Source organism: Monopterus albus, unplaced genomic scaffold (assembly GCF_001952655.1).
Source record: "Monopterus albus unplaced genomic scaffold, M_albus_1.0 scaffold190.1, whole genome shotgun sequence".
Taxonomy (NCBI): domain Eukaryota; kingdom Metazoa; phylum Chordata; class Actinopteri; order Synbranchiformes; family Synbranchidae; genus Monopterus; species Monopterus albus.
The window spans coordinates 143,714-161,852 of record NW_018128070.1 but is presented as its reverse complement, the minus strand read 5'-3'; the positions used below and the strand labels follow the sequence as shown (position 1 = coordinate 161,852).

At 39.8% G+C, this 18,139-nt stretch overlaps 1 protein-coding gene and 3 long non-coding RNA genes across 6 annotated transcripts in view; 1 reads left to right on the top strand and 3 right to left on the bottom strand.

Annotated features, from left to right (window-relative positions):
• LOC109970120 (uncharacterized) lies at positions 1 to 1,493 on the top strand. Its single transcript, XR_002276368.1, has 3 exons — positions 1 to 616; positions 1,049 to 1,137; positions 1,419 to 1,493. It is a non-coding gene; the product is annotated as an uncharacterized LOC109970120 (long non-coding RNA).
• A 154-nt stretch (positions 1,494 to 1,647) lies between these two features.
• On the bottom strand, positions 1,648 to 3,253 carry LOC109970118 (uncharacterized). Of its 2 annotated transcripts, XR_002276365.1 has the most exons (4): positions 3,135 to 3,253; positions 2,399 to 2,503; positions 2,050 to 2,151; positions 1,654 to 1,924 (listed from the first exon to the last, which is right to left on the bottom strand). It is a non-coding gene; the product is annotated as an uncharacterized LOC109970118 (long non-coding RNA). The 2 variants fall into 2 exon arrangements; XR_002276364.1 differs by having other exon boundaries at positions 1,648 to 2,151.
• A 1,713-nt stretch (positions 3,254 to 4,966) lies between these two features.
• On the bottom strand, positions 4,967 to 8,193 carry LOC109970119 (uncharacterized). 2 transcript variants are annotated; one of them, XR_002276366.1, is made up of 3 exons: positions 8,125 to 8,193; positions 6,350 to 6,484; positions 4,967 to 5,574 (listed from the first exon to the last, which is right to left on the bottom strand). It is a non-coding gene; the product is annotated as an uncharacterized LOC109970119 (long non-coding RNA). The 2 variants fall into 2 exon arrangements; XR_002276367.1 differs by lacking the exon at positions 4,967 to 5,574 and adding an exon at positions 6,046 to 6,116.
• A 1,181-nt stretch (positions 8,194 to 9,374) lies between these two features.
• Positions 9,375 to 18,139, bottom strand: part of cdh7a (cadherin 7a) — a 50,501-nt gene continuing 41,736 nt past the window's right edge. Inside the window, exons 9-10 of the mRNA XM_020617506.1 lie at positions 17,735 to 17,980; positions 9,375 to 11,140 (exon numbers count right to left, since the gene is read on the bottom strand). Coding sequence (XP_020473162.1) covers positions 10,626 to 11,140; positions 17,735 to 17,980 — 761 coding nt within the window. The 3' untranslated portion in view covers positions 9,375 to 10,625. The remainder of the gene's footprint in view (positions 11,141 to 17,734; positions 17,981 to 18,139) is intronic.

Below are 18,139 nucleotides of genomic sequence, written 5' to 3'. Positions count from 1 at the left end.
TTGACCTTACACACCCAGCTGTCAATACAAGCTTTTGCTCCTTTGACAGTTTGAAGTCTCTTTAACTGGCACAGCAGAACCAGCTCCAGTCCTTTGGCATCTGGATACATGACTAAGTTAAGTTAAGCTGTAGAAACCTGCAGTCCCTGTCTCTTATCCACCTGTTTACAGTCTTCAGGTATAATGAATGGATGAAGTGTGCTGAGCTGCAGCAGGCATGCAGGGGAACTGGAGGGAAGACGATGACAGTAAGACTTCTTCTGCAGTAAATGTCCACACAGAACATGAAACCAGCCAGCTGGGCAATAAGCTGGTACATACATCCAGCAAGGCCCTTAATGTTATTTGCCCAGTGAGGTACATCATGAAAGCTACAGCTGGGGGAGCCAGGACACCAGGGTCAGGGGGAGATAGCATCCTCCCCACAATCGGAGATTGAAGACGGAGAAGGTTAAAGAAGAAGATTGGCTTTTTCCACAGGTAATATAAGACACTGACTAGGGCTAAGATAGACGCTGTGGCTTCGTGGTGGGGTCCTCCACAAACCAGCAAGCTGAAGACACGGTAGAAGAGAGAAAGGAGTGATGAAGAAAGCAGAGGGTTACCTGTGGTAAAGGTAAGGAAGGAGGTTAGAGAAGATATGAGATCCCCTGCTTAAAAAAAAATCTTGTTTTTTTCCACTGACAAACCTCCTAATTTGATATATGGTGTCTTAAGACAGCAGCTGTAAGGTGTGAATATTAGCATTTGTATTAGTGCTTTCACTCTGCATTGTATCCACCATGTTTGTACACAGGGTCAGAATGAACTGTAGTGTAACAGTTTGACTTACTGTATGATAATGAAGCTTTAGTAAAAACCTCCAGTGATCTATCTGTAATGTTTATGGCATTGTCATAACATAGTGATTGACCTTCATTGCTCTCAAGTGAAACACAACAAGTTGATAGTATAGCTGGCAAATAAAATTATCTTTTAATTCACTGTGGATAAACTCGTGAGTAACTTTGAGTAGCCGACTGAGTTAACTCTAAATGTATTGTCACAGATCCTGATCCTCCAAATGGCCAAAAACCAGGCATCCACAGCTCTGGGGTTCTTCCATGAAGCTGCAAAGAAACCTGACTTTCCCTTCAGGTACTCTATGCAGTCTTGTTTTGATATTAACATTTAATATGTGAATAATTAAAATGTTTAATTCTTCGGTGCACTTTAAATGACTGAAGCCTAATTTGAGAATTTGGCTTCATAGTAGTAGTTACTCGCTTTTCAGGCTGCATGTGGGTTTGTCATTTTAAGGGCAATTTCAAAAACTTTACTACAGTCAGAATATTTGTATAATACTTAAAACCATGCTCATCTTAATTTGACTGCTTGCTTCAGTGGAATGTGCTCCACACAGTTTTTTTTTTTTACAGAACAAAATAACTTGGTCCAGTTTGTCTTTCCCCCTCATAACCAGACTGTTAGAACCACAGCTGTGGAAAATTGAGGACATTGAGGTAAGAGACTGTTTGACAATTTTTGTAAAAACTTAATCCCAGAAAATATTTCAAGGTGTTGTCCATTCTTATTTATGAATATTTTAATTTCAGGGGGACCGTTTTCCCAGATGTGGATCATGCTGGAGAAGAACCAAGAGACCTGAAACAGTGCCGGATATCTTTGATGTTAAAAGCAGAACAAGACAGTTTTAATAGTTGTAATAGCTTTATTGAAGAAAAAACAAAAACAGGGCCTAGAACAAGGCTGAAAATGTTGAACACAGGGCCCTGAAAAGCACTCCATCTCCCACACCGAGTACCCTTCTTTTTACATGCTGCTGAAGTTTTGGGCAAGATGGGAAATCCCTAATGGTGGAGTCATCACAGCAGAGTACATCACATCTTCTCCATGAGGCTTTTAGTGAGCACATTATTTAACCCTGGGCAGTGAACATCCTTTCACATATATGCAGAATGGACACTGCAAAGTTCTAAGTCAACATATAGACAAAATCTGGGGGGAGAAAAAAAACAAACAAACTTGAAATACAAGCCGTCATCTCACCACATGTTGAAATAATAGCCGTCTCCGAATTACTGGTGGCAAATCCCAAGAAAAGGCCAGACTGCTGATGTCGTTGCTCTGCTTGGTTCATCGCCATCAAGCCTATAAGGAACATTCACTTCAACAATTTTTATTTACCCTTAATTTATGAAACAGGCCATGCAAATTTGATTTTTAACAGTAATTTAAACTAATCTGCAGTTGTAAAGCACTGCTCTTGTAAAAAGGTTCCACATTTAAGTGATACTAATCTGAAGTAATGTTAAATTTCACTTTGAGAAGCTATCCACAGCAGTAAGAATTTGATGTTACGTACAGTATTTCACAATGGTCTGAAGAATGTACTTACCATCTGAATTGTTGTCTAGAGGTTTGTGGTGTCGGGTCATCCTCTTTGCTGGGCCGCGTGCCTCCGAGTTCTGTAGTTGATGTACTCAGCAGGTCTTCAGGTGCACTGTATTCAAATAGATTGCGCAGTGTATAATATATGAAACGTCTTGAAATACATTGTTTTCCAGTTAAACTTGCCTTTTATGAAACTATAGTGGTGGAAATTAACTGCATAATATTGTGTATATATAATCTATGCAAAGTGTGGTTAGTCCTACTGTTGTGCATATTACAGTTTGAGCATTACCTATTTGCTCTGCTCTGGACATAAACATCAATTTTAAGTCAGTCTAACTATATTCCAAGTAAATAAACTGGTTCCCGCACACAGCCATAATTTTATCCATCACCTTTCTGCTGCCTGAAGGGCCAGAGGTTGTGGTCTGTGTCTCACTGGACAGACTTATCACTTCAGGAACACCAGTTTACTCCCATAAGAGTAAAATATTAAAAATAATAATGTTTTATTGTTTGTATATTAGTGACAAAAACCTGATTTTTAAATATATTAGTAAAAGCTGTACATAGCGTAGTTGTGTACATTTTTCTTAGCTTTTATCTACTGCACTCTATTTACATTGCACTTATTTGTATTCAAACTCAGATATGCACACCTGTTGCCCCAAGGCAAGTCAGCTAACTTAACGCTAGCTCAGTAGATGAAAATATCATTTTGCCATCTAATGAAACGTTACCCAGACTTTCCACCTTGTTCCCAGACGACTTTCCAAGTCCATGCACACCTCTGAGGCACAGCAGAGGATGTACTTCCTGCGCCAGCTCAGGAAGTTCGACCTGCCTCAGGAGCTGCTGATACAGTTCTACAGAGGAATCATCGAGTCTGTTCTCTGCACCTCCATCACTGTCTGGTTTGGCTCAGCAACCAAACAGGACAAGTACAGACTTCAGCGGACAGTCAGGACTGCAGAAAAGGTCATTGGTGTGAGCCTGTCCTCCATGGAGGACCTGTACACCTCACAGGTCAAAAGGAGGGCGGAGAGGATCACTGTAGACCCCTCATACCCTGGACACAATCTGTTTGAACTCCTCCTCTCTGGACGGTGTTACAGGTCACTGTGCACCAAGACAACCAGGCACAGGGACAGTTTCTTCCCCCAGGCCGTCACACTGATGAACACTTAACCAATGACAGTATGATTGGACAATAACCCTCAGTGCAATACCTGTAAATATACCTCGTACAGATTATACAGATCCGTACAGGTCTCTATTTTTAAGTACTCTATTTTTATTCCTACTTATCCCATTTCACAGTGAACATTCCTTATCTGTCTGCATTGTTTACTGTTAATACTGCTTATTTTGCATTGTATGCACTGTTTATTGCTTGTTAATACTGCTTCATTTGTTATATTACACAGCCTTATGTTGGTTTACTGTTTACTTGCCCCTTGCATGGGGATATGTACATACACTTTGAGAGCTGATGTTCCAGAGTCAAATTCCTCGTGTGTCCGACACACCTGGCCAATAAAGCAGATTCTGATTCTGACAGGTGGGGGCAGGCACAGTGAACTGGGTAAGTTTGGAGTAGAGAATGTCTGGGATGATGGTGTAGAATAAACTAAAGTAATGGTACACAATTTGGTCACTTCTACTTTTCACAAAGCCGGTTTACGTTCTAAAGTTTCAGTACTCACCTGGTCTGCCGGAGCCGTCATCAGTGGACTGCATGTTGTCAACTGTGTCAGGAGACTGTAACAAAAGAAAAGACAGTGAGTAACTGAGCAGCAGAGTGTTTGAAGCTATGTGAGCAGTGGAGCTAGCAGCGAAGTGCCAGCAGGTGGCACTGAACCTCCCAGGCTGTCAGAGCCACAAAAGCCACAGTACCTCTACTTGACTACTGCTCCAGAAAAGACTGGCACGTTGAAGGACAGGGAAGTTACGTTATGGTCATCAGTTCTGGGGTTTGTTGTATCGTGTGGACACAACGAAGCCACTGTACAACATCAACAATGCACCGTGCACAACAGATAACTAAGCAATAGACAAGTCATTTGTCTTTTACTATATCAACACTTGTAATGTTATTTGGGTAGATTTCAGTTTGACCTTCCCTTGTTATCAGTGTCTAACCCATCTCTAGAAAACACTGGAGGTCTGTGCTGCTTTTGGATGTGGTAATGAAAGAAACTAAAACCACACAACAGGAAATAATGTGGTAAAATTGGGGTCTGACCCTCTCCTGAAAAATATGCTTTAATATGTGTGGGGGCAGGCACAGTGGGCTGGGTAGGTTTGGAGTAGAGGATATCTGGGATGATGACGTAGAATAAAATGAAGTAACAGCACACATTTTTGTGACTTCTACTTTTCACAAAGCCTGTTTACATTCTGCTGGAGCCGTCATCAGTGGACTGCATGTTGTCAACTGCGTCAGGAGTCTGTAACAAAAGAAAAGACAGTGAGTAACTGAGCAGTAGTGTTTGAAGCCTTAACCACGTGAACAGTGGAGCTAGCAGTGATGTGCCAGCAGGTGGCACTTCAACAGCATGGTTGTCAGTTCATGTGCAGAAGTCTCAAACATAACAAGTACACTTACACACAACAATACCAATTCAGTTACACCCACCAAAGGGAGGATACAAGCACAAACTGAGGTCACTGAGCAACAACTAAACCGCACAGGAATCCCACATGGTGCAGACTGACATTGCGACAGACAACCACAGATACCTGAACCCCCAAAAATAAAAGACCACTTCAATACAAGCCCTGCTCGCACTCCAGCACCCGTCTCCCCTCCCCTCTCGTCCTCCACACAAACAGGAAGAAACAAACTGTATCGCACAAATCTACGCAAACTACTGCAGAAGGAAACCCAGAGCATGAGAGAAAGGGCATGTTATTTGTCTGTCCAATATGCAACCCATGCGTGGAACAAGACAGCTGATGGAAGTACTGATCAATCACTGAGACACAATGCAGACGCACTGATGCCTCTTAACAGAGACACTAGAGAGGGACAGGCAGTAGGAAAAGCCAGGGAGAAGGGAGGAGGCCCGGGGGGACACCCGGAGCTCAGCATGCAGCCAATACCTGGATGTCGTATACGGGTTTGGAAGAAGGAATGGCAGCAAACTGTCGGTAGTCAAACTTCTTTGACGACAGGGACTAGGATAGCAAACAGGAATGAGCAGAGAAAGGAGGAGGGTGGGAGAGGGTAAAGAAAAGAGGAGAAAAGGGAGAGGTCGGAGGCAGCGAGGATAAAGGATGATTCAAACAGCTAGCTGTGGCATATGGTGGGAGAGCGGTGTGTGTTCTCTCAGCTCTGACTGACTAGAGTGACAATGAAGATGGATGAATGCCAGTGTGTTTTAAAGCAAATCAACCTTTTCCAGAGAGTAAACAGCTTTATTTATTACCTTTTATAAATAAAGATCCTTACACGATCAAATATTTCATGAGTCAGGCTCTCCATGTCCGTACAAATCATAAACCATTCACACTGACACAAAGGCCAGCGCAAAAATATGTCAAAAAAAGAGTGTAATATTCATAATTGTGTAAAAAATACTTGATATTGTACTGCTTAATTCCACACCACTCTAGCAGCCAAAGGTCAACACTATGCTTTCACCCAACCCCAAAGTAGAAGTCATTGAGGCAGAGGACCTCTCACGTCTTCCACATGCACCTGGCTTCTCCAGTCAGGCCTAAGGAACCAAATAGAATTTTTAAGAACTGCCCTGTATGGTTTTACCCTTGCTCCATGAAACAGTCTTTCTCTTTAACAGTACTTTAAACTAATCTGCAGTTGTAAAGCACCGACTGTACCAGGTCCCATAACTAAACTTAAGTTAAATTAAACTTTGAGAACTTTCCACAATAGTAAGAATTTGTTTACTTTAAATTTTAACAACATTCTGAGTAATTTAGTATCACTCACCAACTGAACTGTCATCTGGATGTCAAGATTTGATACATCATCTGTATTGTGAGCCCATGATTCTTCTCTTATTCACTGGGCTGTGTGGCTCCAACTTCTGGACTTGATGACATACTCAGCAGGTCTGCAAGTGCACTGTAATCAACAACAAATACATTGTGCAATGTACAGTACATATGACCTGAGTTGAATGCATTTTGTTTTTCAATTTTACAATGAAATGAACTTGCCTTTCACCACATACCAGCATAAACCACAAATAGTAGTGGCTAAAAACACACAAAAAAGAACAAAATATTGAGTGAGTGTGTGTGTATATATATATCACCTATACAAAGCATGGCTGGTCCTACTGTTGTGCATTTTGCCATAATATAGCAAGTGAACATGAGAACAAGTACTAGTACAGTACCAATGTAATTCCACTTTCATAAAATACACAAATACACTCAGCCACTTTATTAGATACACCTGTTCAATTGTATACAGTTCAATGAAAACACTTCCACCTTAACATCTGTGTTTATGAAGCTCAAAATGTTTCAGTTTCCTTCAAAATGCAATTATACATTTATTATTGAGGTCATAATTAAAGGTGGTGTTGTACTGAACTTTATTATATTCAGAGGCTTTTCTAATATTCTGACTCTCATATATGTAGCTAGGGAGGACAAAAATATAGATACCTCTGAATATTGTGTAGTCCTGTACAACACCGCCTTAACTATGGCCTCAATAATCAGCACAGCTGATTTTATATACATGACAATTTCAACAAAAACAAACATTCTGAGCTTCATAAACACAGATGTTACAGCCAAAGTGTTGCACTGAATTGCAAACAATTGTACAGGTGTACCTAATAAAATATACATTATCAGCGCTGTAGGTTTTCATTCAAATTTCATTTGACACAAACATGGAAGAGAAACCCTGTAATGGTAAGCGAAAGCTGTACAAAAGCTTGTGACTATACCTCTGACCTTAGGTGAAATTAGTGTCACCTACCTTTATCCACCTTATATTACACCACTATATACACAGATCAGCCACAACATTATGACCACTAACAGGTGAAATGAATAACATTGATCATCTCAGATAATCAATTTTATTCAAATGTTGCATAAGTTATTCAGTTCTCATAGTTAATGTGTTGGATTCAGGAAAAATGGGCCAGTGTAAGGATCTGCATGACCTTTGAGTTGAATTTGACCCAAACAGGCCTTTAAAGAAGTTCATGGATGATGACTGGCAGCTGATGGTTTGTCTCGACTTCAATCTAAATGCATGTTACACAGCGGCTGCAGAAGAATGCAGCACTCAATTAAAAGAGCACGTAGGCTACTCCATTAGAATAAAAGAAATGTCAGAGTAGTCTAAACACTACTGAACTTGATGCATAACGCTGAAAGTCCGGAGATAAGTTTAATTAAGTCATAACAAAGTTTCCTAGAAGCAGGTTCTAACAGTCAAACTCACTGTTCAAATAAGCATGCTAGTAAAAGTGCTCTGGACTGCTAATTGACCACATGGAACCAGCGGGAAACATCTGGCTGGCCTTCAGCTGGAAAGCGTCTTGCTAGCAGAGTTTTGCTAACATTATGCATTAGCTAGCACTCAATTTTGCCTAACCCCAGATAAAGTAGGCCACCTGAACTCAAAAATATACATTTGTTCAACAACTTTACCACAGAATAACAGCTAAGCACCTGCACTACATACATACAGAATGCTGCACTTTACATTTTGAGTGATTTTGTACTGCTACCAACCTGTGTCACACAAAAAGCCACACCGTCCTCCATCTTGAGCCTACCAGAGAGCAAACCACAAGAGACCCAACTGCCCTCTGATTGGACAGCTTGACTCTGCTCTATGATTGGATTCTCATTGTCCAATCACATTCACAGTTGTATGTGCAATTAAAGACAAGAGTACCCAAGAGTCCTGAAATTTGCTGCTTTCTATCTGTAGACAGCTGTTCACAAACACGTTTAATTATCTGCAGTCTTTATGTAATATAATTTGCTTACACATTTTATTCACACATTCCCAAAACATTTGTACACTTAAAAAAACATTTTGAGCATAGAAAAGATTTTGTAAGTAAAAGTCTTTTCTACATATATTCAAAACGTTTTTCTTTCCACTCTGCGCTCAGTACTACAGCTTTGTTTCTAATTAAGATAGTTCATAAACCACCCTTGAGGTGCAGTTACCCGGAAAAATGTCAACAATACCAGAATTAAAAATCTAATTTGAATAGCTGTTTCTTGCTACGGTCTGGATCGAGTCTGAAAACATGATGGATTTCAAATGTAGTCAGGTCTCTATTTGAAAACACTGAGCCTTTTGAAACTGTACTTGGCATGATGGACAAACAAATTCAGTAGTTAAATAAATGCACAAGGTCAGGAAAAAAGACTTTCTTATTTTTCAAAATAACAATTTTAAAGTTTTTACCTGCAAAGTAATTCTGAAATCCTGCAGCTACAACCCCAAAACTATGTAGGTATATTTTTCATACCACACACACACACACAACATGTCGATGTACTTTGTCAGTCATCACACTAGATGTAGTATTTGAACACACCTATAATTAAGGTTCTTTTGACTGCATAACACAGGCCAGGTTAATTTGCAAAAGGCTCATGAGATGGCCAACAGTGAGCCTCGCAGTCATCACACAGGCCTCTCAGGAGCACCAGTGCTTTGGATCAGGAGTTTCAGCTACAAAAGCCTCATCAAAAAGACAGAAAAAAATCTTTTCTCCTCCTTTGTCTCCATCCCCCTCTCTCTGCTACTTTGAATTCCCCAAATTTGATGAGAATTTTTAAAATCACTGCCTATTATTTTTAGACATGGGTTGTAATTTTTTGTCATAAAGGTTCTCTAGTTACTGTATATTTATTTTCTCCCACTGTTCAGATAAGACAGAAATAAATCTCCCCAGTCTTTTAAGGAACTTAATGTCCATTTTATTTACAGCAAAAGGATTAAAAACATCATTTGCACAATTCTGCATCTTCAAAATAAATAATAATACATATCGGTTGTACATGTCAACACCCAACTGTAACATAATTTGTTGAAGCTAGAAAAAAATTGGCACAATATGATTATCATACAGTGTGTCCTTTCACCATCAATAAACAAACCTTGGACATGATTTCATGTCAATTTCAGGAGAATATATACTAGACTCTGCAAACTACAGAAGCAAAATTCATTTACTTACAAACTGCAGCTTCACCCAGGTAAGAACTGTCTCTTTTTCCTAATCTAGGTGCATCTTGCAATCAGGTACAACAAGGACTGATCCTTCAACGAAGCTGTATCAGGTGTTCCCAAGGCCCCTGACTTGTACAAAAGCAGAACAGCGGAAACCCGACATTTTATGGCTGAGAAAACATATTGGACATGGTAATAGAAAGGATGAAGGAAAAACCAGACAAACACTACACTGCAACTCCTGCAAAATATATTATGAGAGTAAGAGAAATTATATGCTTTCCTGTTGCACCCAGTGGAGACATCAAACTGACAAGGGTGTCATTCTTTTGCACCTATGTCTTATATCTTCATATCACTTCCTTAGTACATCAACTGCTTATTTATACAGCACTGTATGTGTTGCACTTTTTATATAGTGTTGGGGTATGGCAGAGTCCATGAATAATGTGGCTCTGTATTTAAATGTTTATGAAACCCACCCCCTTAGTGCCCTGCTCCCCCAACCAAAAGAAAACATAGAATTCATTGTCAAAATTCTAACAAACAGTCAAGTGAGTACTGATTAGCCACCAGGGACATGACATTTCATGAGGAACTTTTATGTTTTTTTAGCATAAAGATAGCAAAGGAATGCATCAAAGCAAGGCAGCTGGACCAGTGCCCACTGCTGGAATGAAAGCATAGGTGCCTCCTGGGAAAAATGCTCCAACATGTACACATTCTGCAGTCAATGGCTGGACTTGAGCCCAAAATCTGAGACCTTTAATGTCATTTGCACACAGGGTTTCCTCCTCATTAAAGCCACTTTTGGAGTCTGTGACAAAACTCACCATGGCACGCTTTTAAAAATCCATATAAGGAGGTAACCAAACAAACAAAAAAAAAAACCTTTTTAAGTCGAGATGTGTTTCTTTCAGTCTCTCTTGTGTTGTCTTTGAATCTTTTTTCCCAATGCACTAAGTCAGAAAAAAAATCATTTTCTCTGACAATAAATTATTATTTTTAAGTCCGAGAAATGCTGAGACACATCTGGGGGCTATGAGAAGACACTGGTGCCGTCGCAGTTGCCATACAGGTCAGCCAGCTTTTTGAAACGCGGTCCCCAGTTGCTGAGATAATCATAGTTCTGATCTGAATCTGTACTTAATGACTCCAGTGAGCTTAGCGACTCTGCTACAGAGCCATTGCCTTCAAAAGCATACGTCTGGAGAGAGTCATAAGGGGGGGCTGACGGGTCCACATCAGCATCCTTAAGTCGCTCCCAAATAAACTCTCGAAACACCACGTTGTCCGGCAGGGATTTATAGGATGGGCGAGTACCTGATGGGTAATGATAAAAGGTCGGTGTATCTGGTGTTACATCACGCCGCACGCTGGGGTCTCTGATGACATTGAGGTTGCGGAGGGTAACCATGTCAAAGGCCTCTGTGTCCTCTTCTCCCCCTCCCTCGTCATCATAGCGAACAATATTCTCTCTGATATCTCGCTCCTCCTCAAGAATGAGTGGCTCCTTCCTCCTCCGACGCATTGACACAATTAGCAGAACCATCACTGTGAAGAAACAGACAGAGCCTAAGTCAATGCTAAATAGTCAGTAAGTATCATATAGATAAACTGTTGAAACAGTTATACTGTTTAACAGGTAAATAAAACTGCAATCATTTGAAATTGCCAAAAGTAAATGGTTGAAAATGGTTAGCAAAAAGTAATGAGCAAACTGTTGATACAAATATTTAAAGTCAATAAGCAGTACAATTTGTTATAGAGAAATAATGGATAAACAGCTGAAATAATAAAGAAATCTAAAAAACAGGTAGAGACAACCAGCTTTCAGCTAAATGCAAACCTGACCACACCACCCAAACACTTAAATCGTTTACAACATAAAAACATACACATTGGCATGGTACATGTATGTGTGGTGTCAGTGAAAGAGTACTTGAGTTCATCTGACAGTGCCACAGGGGTATGTCTGGCAAAAGAAACCGTGAACAACTGAATCCAATGCTTTGCAAATTTTATCTTAGTTAACTGGTCTAAAACTGGAATGTAATATGTTGTGCTCCTTTGTGTTTTCCCCGCCTACATTTTGCTTCAAAACATACAAAACTGCGCCAAACTGGAATCCATGGCCCTCTGAGATCTTACCAGAAGCCCTCCTCCAGCCCTGCTCCCTCTCCTATACATTATTGCTGAAAATAACTCTACGCCCAGGCAAACTGGCAAATGTCTAATGATCCTCTATCCATCAATGTCAAGATGGTGCCAGTGAAATATTGTTCCGTGGGTCCATATTTCTTTTCCTACTCGGCGTCGAGCTACTGCAGGCAGCAGAGAAAGAGGCCCAGGAACCAAATTCAAACACCACTTCACACCCTTTAATAAGGGACCAAATGGAAGAGATGGAAGGGTGGAACTGCTGCAGGAGATGAGTGGGTAGCTCTCCAGTAGCTGTTTGGTGACTGCCAGGGCCCTACAACAGCAGCACTGGTATCACTAGTGATCAGTTGTTGTGAATACTTGCAATGGTCCCTCCAGCCTAATAGTACTACTAATATCCATGAGAGTATTTCTAGTGCTGTGAGACAGAATGCCAAACATTTCTGTGGAAGATTGTTTCCTTTGATTTTAAGTCATTCCAAATTCTTTTCAATTCAGTAAGGCTTCTCCAAAGTGAATTACATAGTGCCACGTGGAAATAGAATATTCTCTGTGCTTTCCAGCAAAGCTCTTTAGACTTTAATGGCTAGAAAGCAGGCACGATGCATCAGACTGGAGATGGGCCAACATCCAGTCACGTACTACTAGGATGAGCAGGTGGATTGCGGAGCATACAAATAGTTAGACTGTGACAGGTACCAGGGGTCTTGTGAGAAATGTTTTCCAACCCAGACAGTTTAGGAAAAACGTAACCATAATGTGGCAGGACTCTCACTTTTCATAGCACACTGATGGCTGACTAAATGAAAAACAGATAAAAAGGAGGCCAAATTAGTGTTACAAAGGCTTTTGCTGTGATTTAATTGTATAAATGATCTACCCAGCACAATCGATAGTGAACAAGGTGAGTTTTCTGTGCTGCCCTTTTCTTACAAACATGCATCATTAAATGCACTTTCTCATTAGAGGAGTATTTGTCTTGTCCAAGTGCTGGGAGATTCTGGTGAATCTGGGACTGATTATTCACTCAGATTGTCACCCACACACTTCCCACGTCTGAGATTCGGTGCCATTTCTAAGAGATATATTAATCTTCGACTCTGATGCTGTCTGAAACAAAAGGCAGCTTTATGTTAAATACTAATTTCTGGTAGGATACAACACAAACCTACTGTGGTTGCCGAGGTCGAACAAGGTATGTCAAACAGAATGCACTGCTACATCAGTGAAAGTGAATGAAACATCTTCAGCTTCGGACAGACAAAAAGGTCATCGACTCAATCTGCCAATAAGCTTGATTTTATGAGAGTATCTTGTTTTTATAACAGCATGGTATGCTTTCCATAGACAATTTGTAAAGCAGGACTGGACTATGGCTGCAACTAATGATTATTATCATCATTGATTCTTCTGCCAAGTATTCTCTGAACTAATCGTTTGATCAATGCATGTTGCATCTCATTAGAATTTCCTTAAAACCCAAGCTGATATCTCCAAATAGCTTGTTCTGTCCAATAAACAGTTAATAAAAATTTAAATCTGCAAAATAAATAAATAAAGTCAGCAATAGAGACGGTTTAGTATGTTTGTCTCAAAAATCCCTTCAGCTCTTAATCGATTATTGTTTTAGTTTGCAAAAACTTTGCTGACATTTCCAAAAGAACATCTGATTTATTTAATTCTAAGAGTGGAGATTGTATAATTTCTCTCAGCTGATTAGAGAAAATGTGAAGGTATGTCACGCCATGTTGAATGTTGGGACGGGGCACCAGATTTGGAGGTACATGCTGTATTTACCTACATAAATTCTTCTTTTGTTTGGCTAAAAAGTTGCTTAAATCGTTTAGATTTCACCGTACTGACTGTGGCAATTCAGGATGGATAACCTTAGCTGACTGTCACAGATGAATCCGTTTCTGTCCTGTCTGTGCTCAAACTGAACACAAAAGTTCATGTTTGGATGTAGTTGAAGCATCCACTACTGTGTGTAGTTTTACAAGACACTATTAATTTTTTTAAATTACCTTATTAACTTATGTAGTGTATATTTCTATGACTGATAATGAGCAAGTCATTGCAAACATGGTACATTTACCTAAAATCCAACACGGTGTGACAACAACTTCACATTCTCTCTTTTGCAAAAACGGTATTCTTTTGTCAAAGAGCTTAGAAACAATCAAATCAGCAGACACACAAATTTCCATGTTAGTGCCTATATTTCTTTTATCAACATTTCTGTTCTGTGCTTCATCTCCCAGTTCACTTACAAGAGATCTTTAGCTTCAGCCATTATAAAGATGAATTTGCTCTGAAATGACTTGCTCAGTTAAAACAGGACCGATTACCTTTTCCTCCTTTTGTTTTTAGCATATTTGCTGTGAGAGCATATAATTAGAGTTTAGACACAAATCTGATGTGGTCTTTCACAGGTCACCACACTGTGCAAGATCAGATCTGAAAAACAAATTGTCTGCTGTCTGAATACAGTCACATAAATCTACACACAGAGGGCTAGCAGAGCAGACTGACAGTAAAATAAGGACATGGTGATTTACAGAATGACTCTGATAAGCAATACTCAGACAGAAATAACTGTCTGGAGATTTGCAGTGCTACATAATGTTCTAATTGGGCCTCTAGAGGATTGAGCAATGTCTGACCTGTACTGGGAATAAAAGGCACCAGATCTTAACAAGATAATGTTTGTTTATGTAGTTTGGATGTATCATTCAAAAGTCAGTGTCATTAAAAAAGATTTTAAATGACATTCAAAAAACTGCAAGGAGAAGAAAAAGCTCAGTGATTACAGAAATTTTGAAAATACCAGCATCTGATTAACGATCACTTATCTTAGCCAGAGCAGACAGCTAGGCGAAAAATGCACACTTTGTATCAGCTGTTCTCGGACACAACTGATGAATACTAAGAAAAGCAGACAACTGGCACTCTAGAGAGCTCTCCACAGGCAAATGCATTGCAGTTATTAGACTCAGTCGTGATGACAGATAACTACAATCAGCATTGCTGGTGGGAGTGTGTGTTCCTCTCACCTGATGAGAAAGAGACTGACTGATGGGGTAGAGGGCAAAGAAGAGAAAGAAGCAGATTTAAGACTAACAGCACCTGAAGATGACAGCAGTGAGACACAGCCCTGGTCTTATTCCTGCTCATGTCTCATCCAAAACAACACAATCACACGCAATCACAGCTTCAGTTGCTACCCACAGATTGAAAGAGGTCTTGATGGATGACCATCAAGGAAGATCGGTCATGCAAGGGGTGTTAATACAAGGGTAAAAAAGGACGTGTTCTGAGAGGGGGAGGGGGCGCACACATGAAAAGGAGACAGAAAATAGCAAAAAGGCTGATACAATTGAGAAGAACTGACTGATGAGGACACCGAAGCAAGCACACACACAAACACAGAGACAAGGCGACGAGGAGCTATATTAAACTGGAGGCCATTAGTTCTAAGCCTGTGGCCTGAGGCCATGCTAAGCGGAATAGTGCCAGCTCTCATTGGCGATGCTGGGTTCAGGGCTGCGTGACCAAATATTTCCCCCTGTTGCTCTTTTGAAGTTTTCATTTATCACAAAAAAGTATTCTCTGTTGCAATTAAAAGACTGCAAACTTCAAGGGGACTGGAATAAAAAGCAAAGTTTGACCCCATCAAAAAACTCATTTCAGTTATTGAATATGCTGTTTAGAACCTCCTCAGCTTTCAGTGAAGATCACCTAAGCGTTAAACTATGATTCTGCCCTGATGGTGTAATAGCATGAGATGTGTGTGGGTTTTATGAGCAGCATTGCAGACTGGAGGGGATGGCTGAGTGCTGCATCATCTTTAAGGTTTGTTAATGAATTCTCATTTACAAGTGCTTTTAGTTACATCTTAACATATGGCATAGCACTAAAAAAACTGAAGTGTCAGTCTTGCAATGCAGTATTCCATAGTACTTATCACTATGACCTTGATGAAACATTATGTAATTTAGTAAGACACACTGACAAGTTTCTGAGGGAAGCCATCATGAGAGCTCCCTTAAAAAAGAAAACAGTCTAAATCTAAAGCCTTATCACAATCTAAAGCTGCCTTCAGGCACTTCTTTGTCTCTTTATTACATCTTTTTAGTACAGTCTGCTCAAATACAGCAGCACACATAATGACACTTAATCATAATTGGCAAGAGAAGATTTTTGAAAAGTTGATGGAGATGTCAACCTACTTTACGAAATACCAGAATCAAAAAGAACAAGGTGTTATCCTTCCAATCAAGTGTATTAGATATTTTTAAAATATGAAAAATAGAGTACTGTATCAGTGAGTCCTAAAACCCAGAACTGAGTTATCATTTTTGCACTTCTGGTCCCCTCACCCTGGAGTCAACTGGTGTTTGGAATGGGTGTTTGTTTTGATGCCTGAAGTAAGGTCTGTGGTAACACAAGGTCATTGCATTCTCATATTTTGTTCTATGAAATAAAATATAACCCACACAAGTTTTTAAAAAAAATTCTTTTATATGTCTTAAAAAATGCTGGTTGCTAACAAGTGGGTAAATGAGACTACAGACACTGTTGGGGATATTATTGTCCTCACGTTGAACATGGAGACTCATGTCCTCACTGGTCCACCTTTACAGCCTTGTTATGTTTAAACTCCTGCGCTTATAAACTTTTAAAACTGTAGTTAAACACTTTAATAAATCTAATTAGTTACTTTCCACTACTAAAATATTCTACTTGCTTCAACATACAGTATATTCCTGACACCTTTTGCATTAGGTTGCTGTATTTAAGCTGTTGATGCCATGAGCTAATATACTAACCCAAATGCTGAAGAACCTGCTGCTAACACTAGCGCTCATATATTCAGTATTGTTGAATATATGAGCAGCATGCAAACAGTCCCAACATGACAATTCACTTGGCTGGGTGTTGTTCATCATAGAACTACATGTTGCTATGGTTGAAAGTTTAGTTTTCCTGCTTTGCTGTCAGAATCTTTCTCTACACTGAGCTCCCAGGGATCACTGTTTCACTTCACCAAGCTAAATATTTGCTGGACGAGCCAACATCTACATCAACAGTCGATGTCTTGGCTCAGTTTGTGTTGGTGTGCTTGGCAACATCAGTTTCTATTAGCTGCTGATACCACTACTTGTTTTATTGCTTTCCTGCAGATCTGCTTTTGCTTGGTGCTAATTGCTGCTTCTGTGCTGCCCCCATCTATCTGTGTGTAGTAATTGCATTGACGTAATGTTGAACTGACTTTTTGTTGTGAGCTGAGCTCATGTTCTTTTAGTTGTTAACTGATGAGGTCTGAGGACATGACACATTTGTTAGAGCAGACAGTGGTGGACTGTAACTAAGGATATTCTTTCTTTGTAATGCTGTCGTCTCGACAGGGGTCCTTTGAAAAAGAGGTTGTAAACCTCAGTGGGATTTCCCTGGTTAAATAAATAAGAATTTACTCATGTACTATATGCTCTTAACTTTACTTTACCATTACAGTACATACCAGTTTACAGATCTACTACACTACATCTCAGAGAAACATTTACTATTTACTCCACTTTAGTTTGTATATTTACATATAAAGATCAACTTAATGTCAACTTAAAATAAAAACACTAAAATCCTAAAGCATTAGTAATAACTGACCAGTAATAAAATATATAATAATCTAACACTCATGGGGTCATTTTTCTGCATACTGACTAAAGTTTTTATACTTTGTATACATTTTGCTGATGATACTTCTGTGCATTTCTGTAAACTGTTAAGTAAAATGTGTTTATATGTCATAGGAATAGTGGCCAAAGCAGTGCAACACTCACCTCTGTGTAACATACTTGGCCAATAAAGGTGATTAACCTTATCCTTATCCTCTACAGTAACAATTACAATACAAACTAATCACCATCCTCTTCAACTACAACAAAAGCATACGTAGTTGTTACATGGACTTAACACAGATCTTACCCAGAAGTGTGATGATGCAGCCCAAAATAGCCAAAAGGGCACCAGTGCTCAGGCCAGTCGCCGTGTAGGCCACCGCTCCACAAGATGAGGCTACGCCGTCAGAATCGCAGTCACACACACGCACTGAGAGTGTGTTTGTGCTGCTGAGGGAAGGACTTCCACCCGTGATCAATACGCCCAGCCGATACACAGGCTGTTCCCGTCTCCTGAAGCCGCCTCGCTTCGTCAGTATGGACGCCGTGTTGTCTGTAAAACATGCATCGGTCAAACCCGTGAAAAAAAAAAAAAGCCCAGGAAACTGTATTTAATTTGCAAATCAACTTTAATGGCTTCAAATAAGTAATGACATGCATATATATGACTAGTAGGAGACTAAACTTCTATTCTTTGATGAGTGCTGTGCTT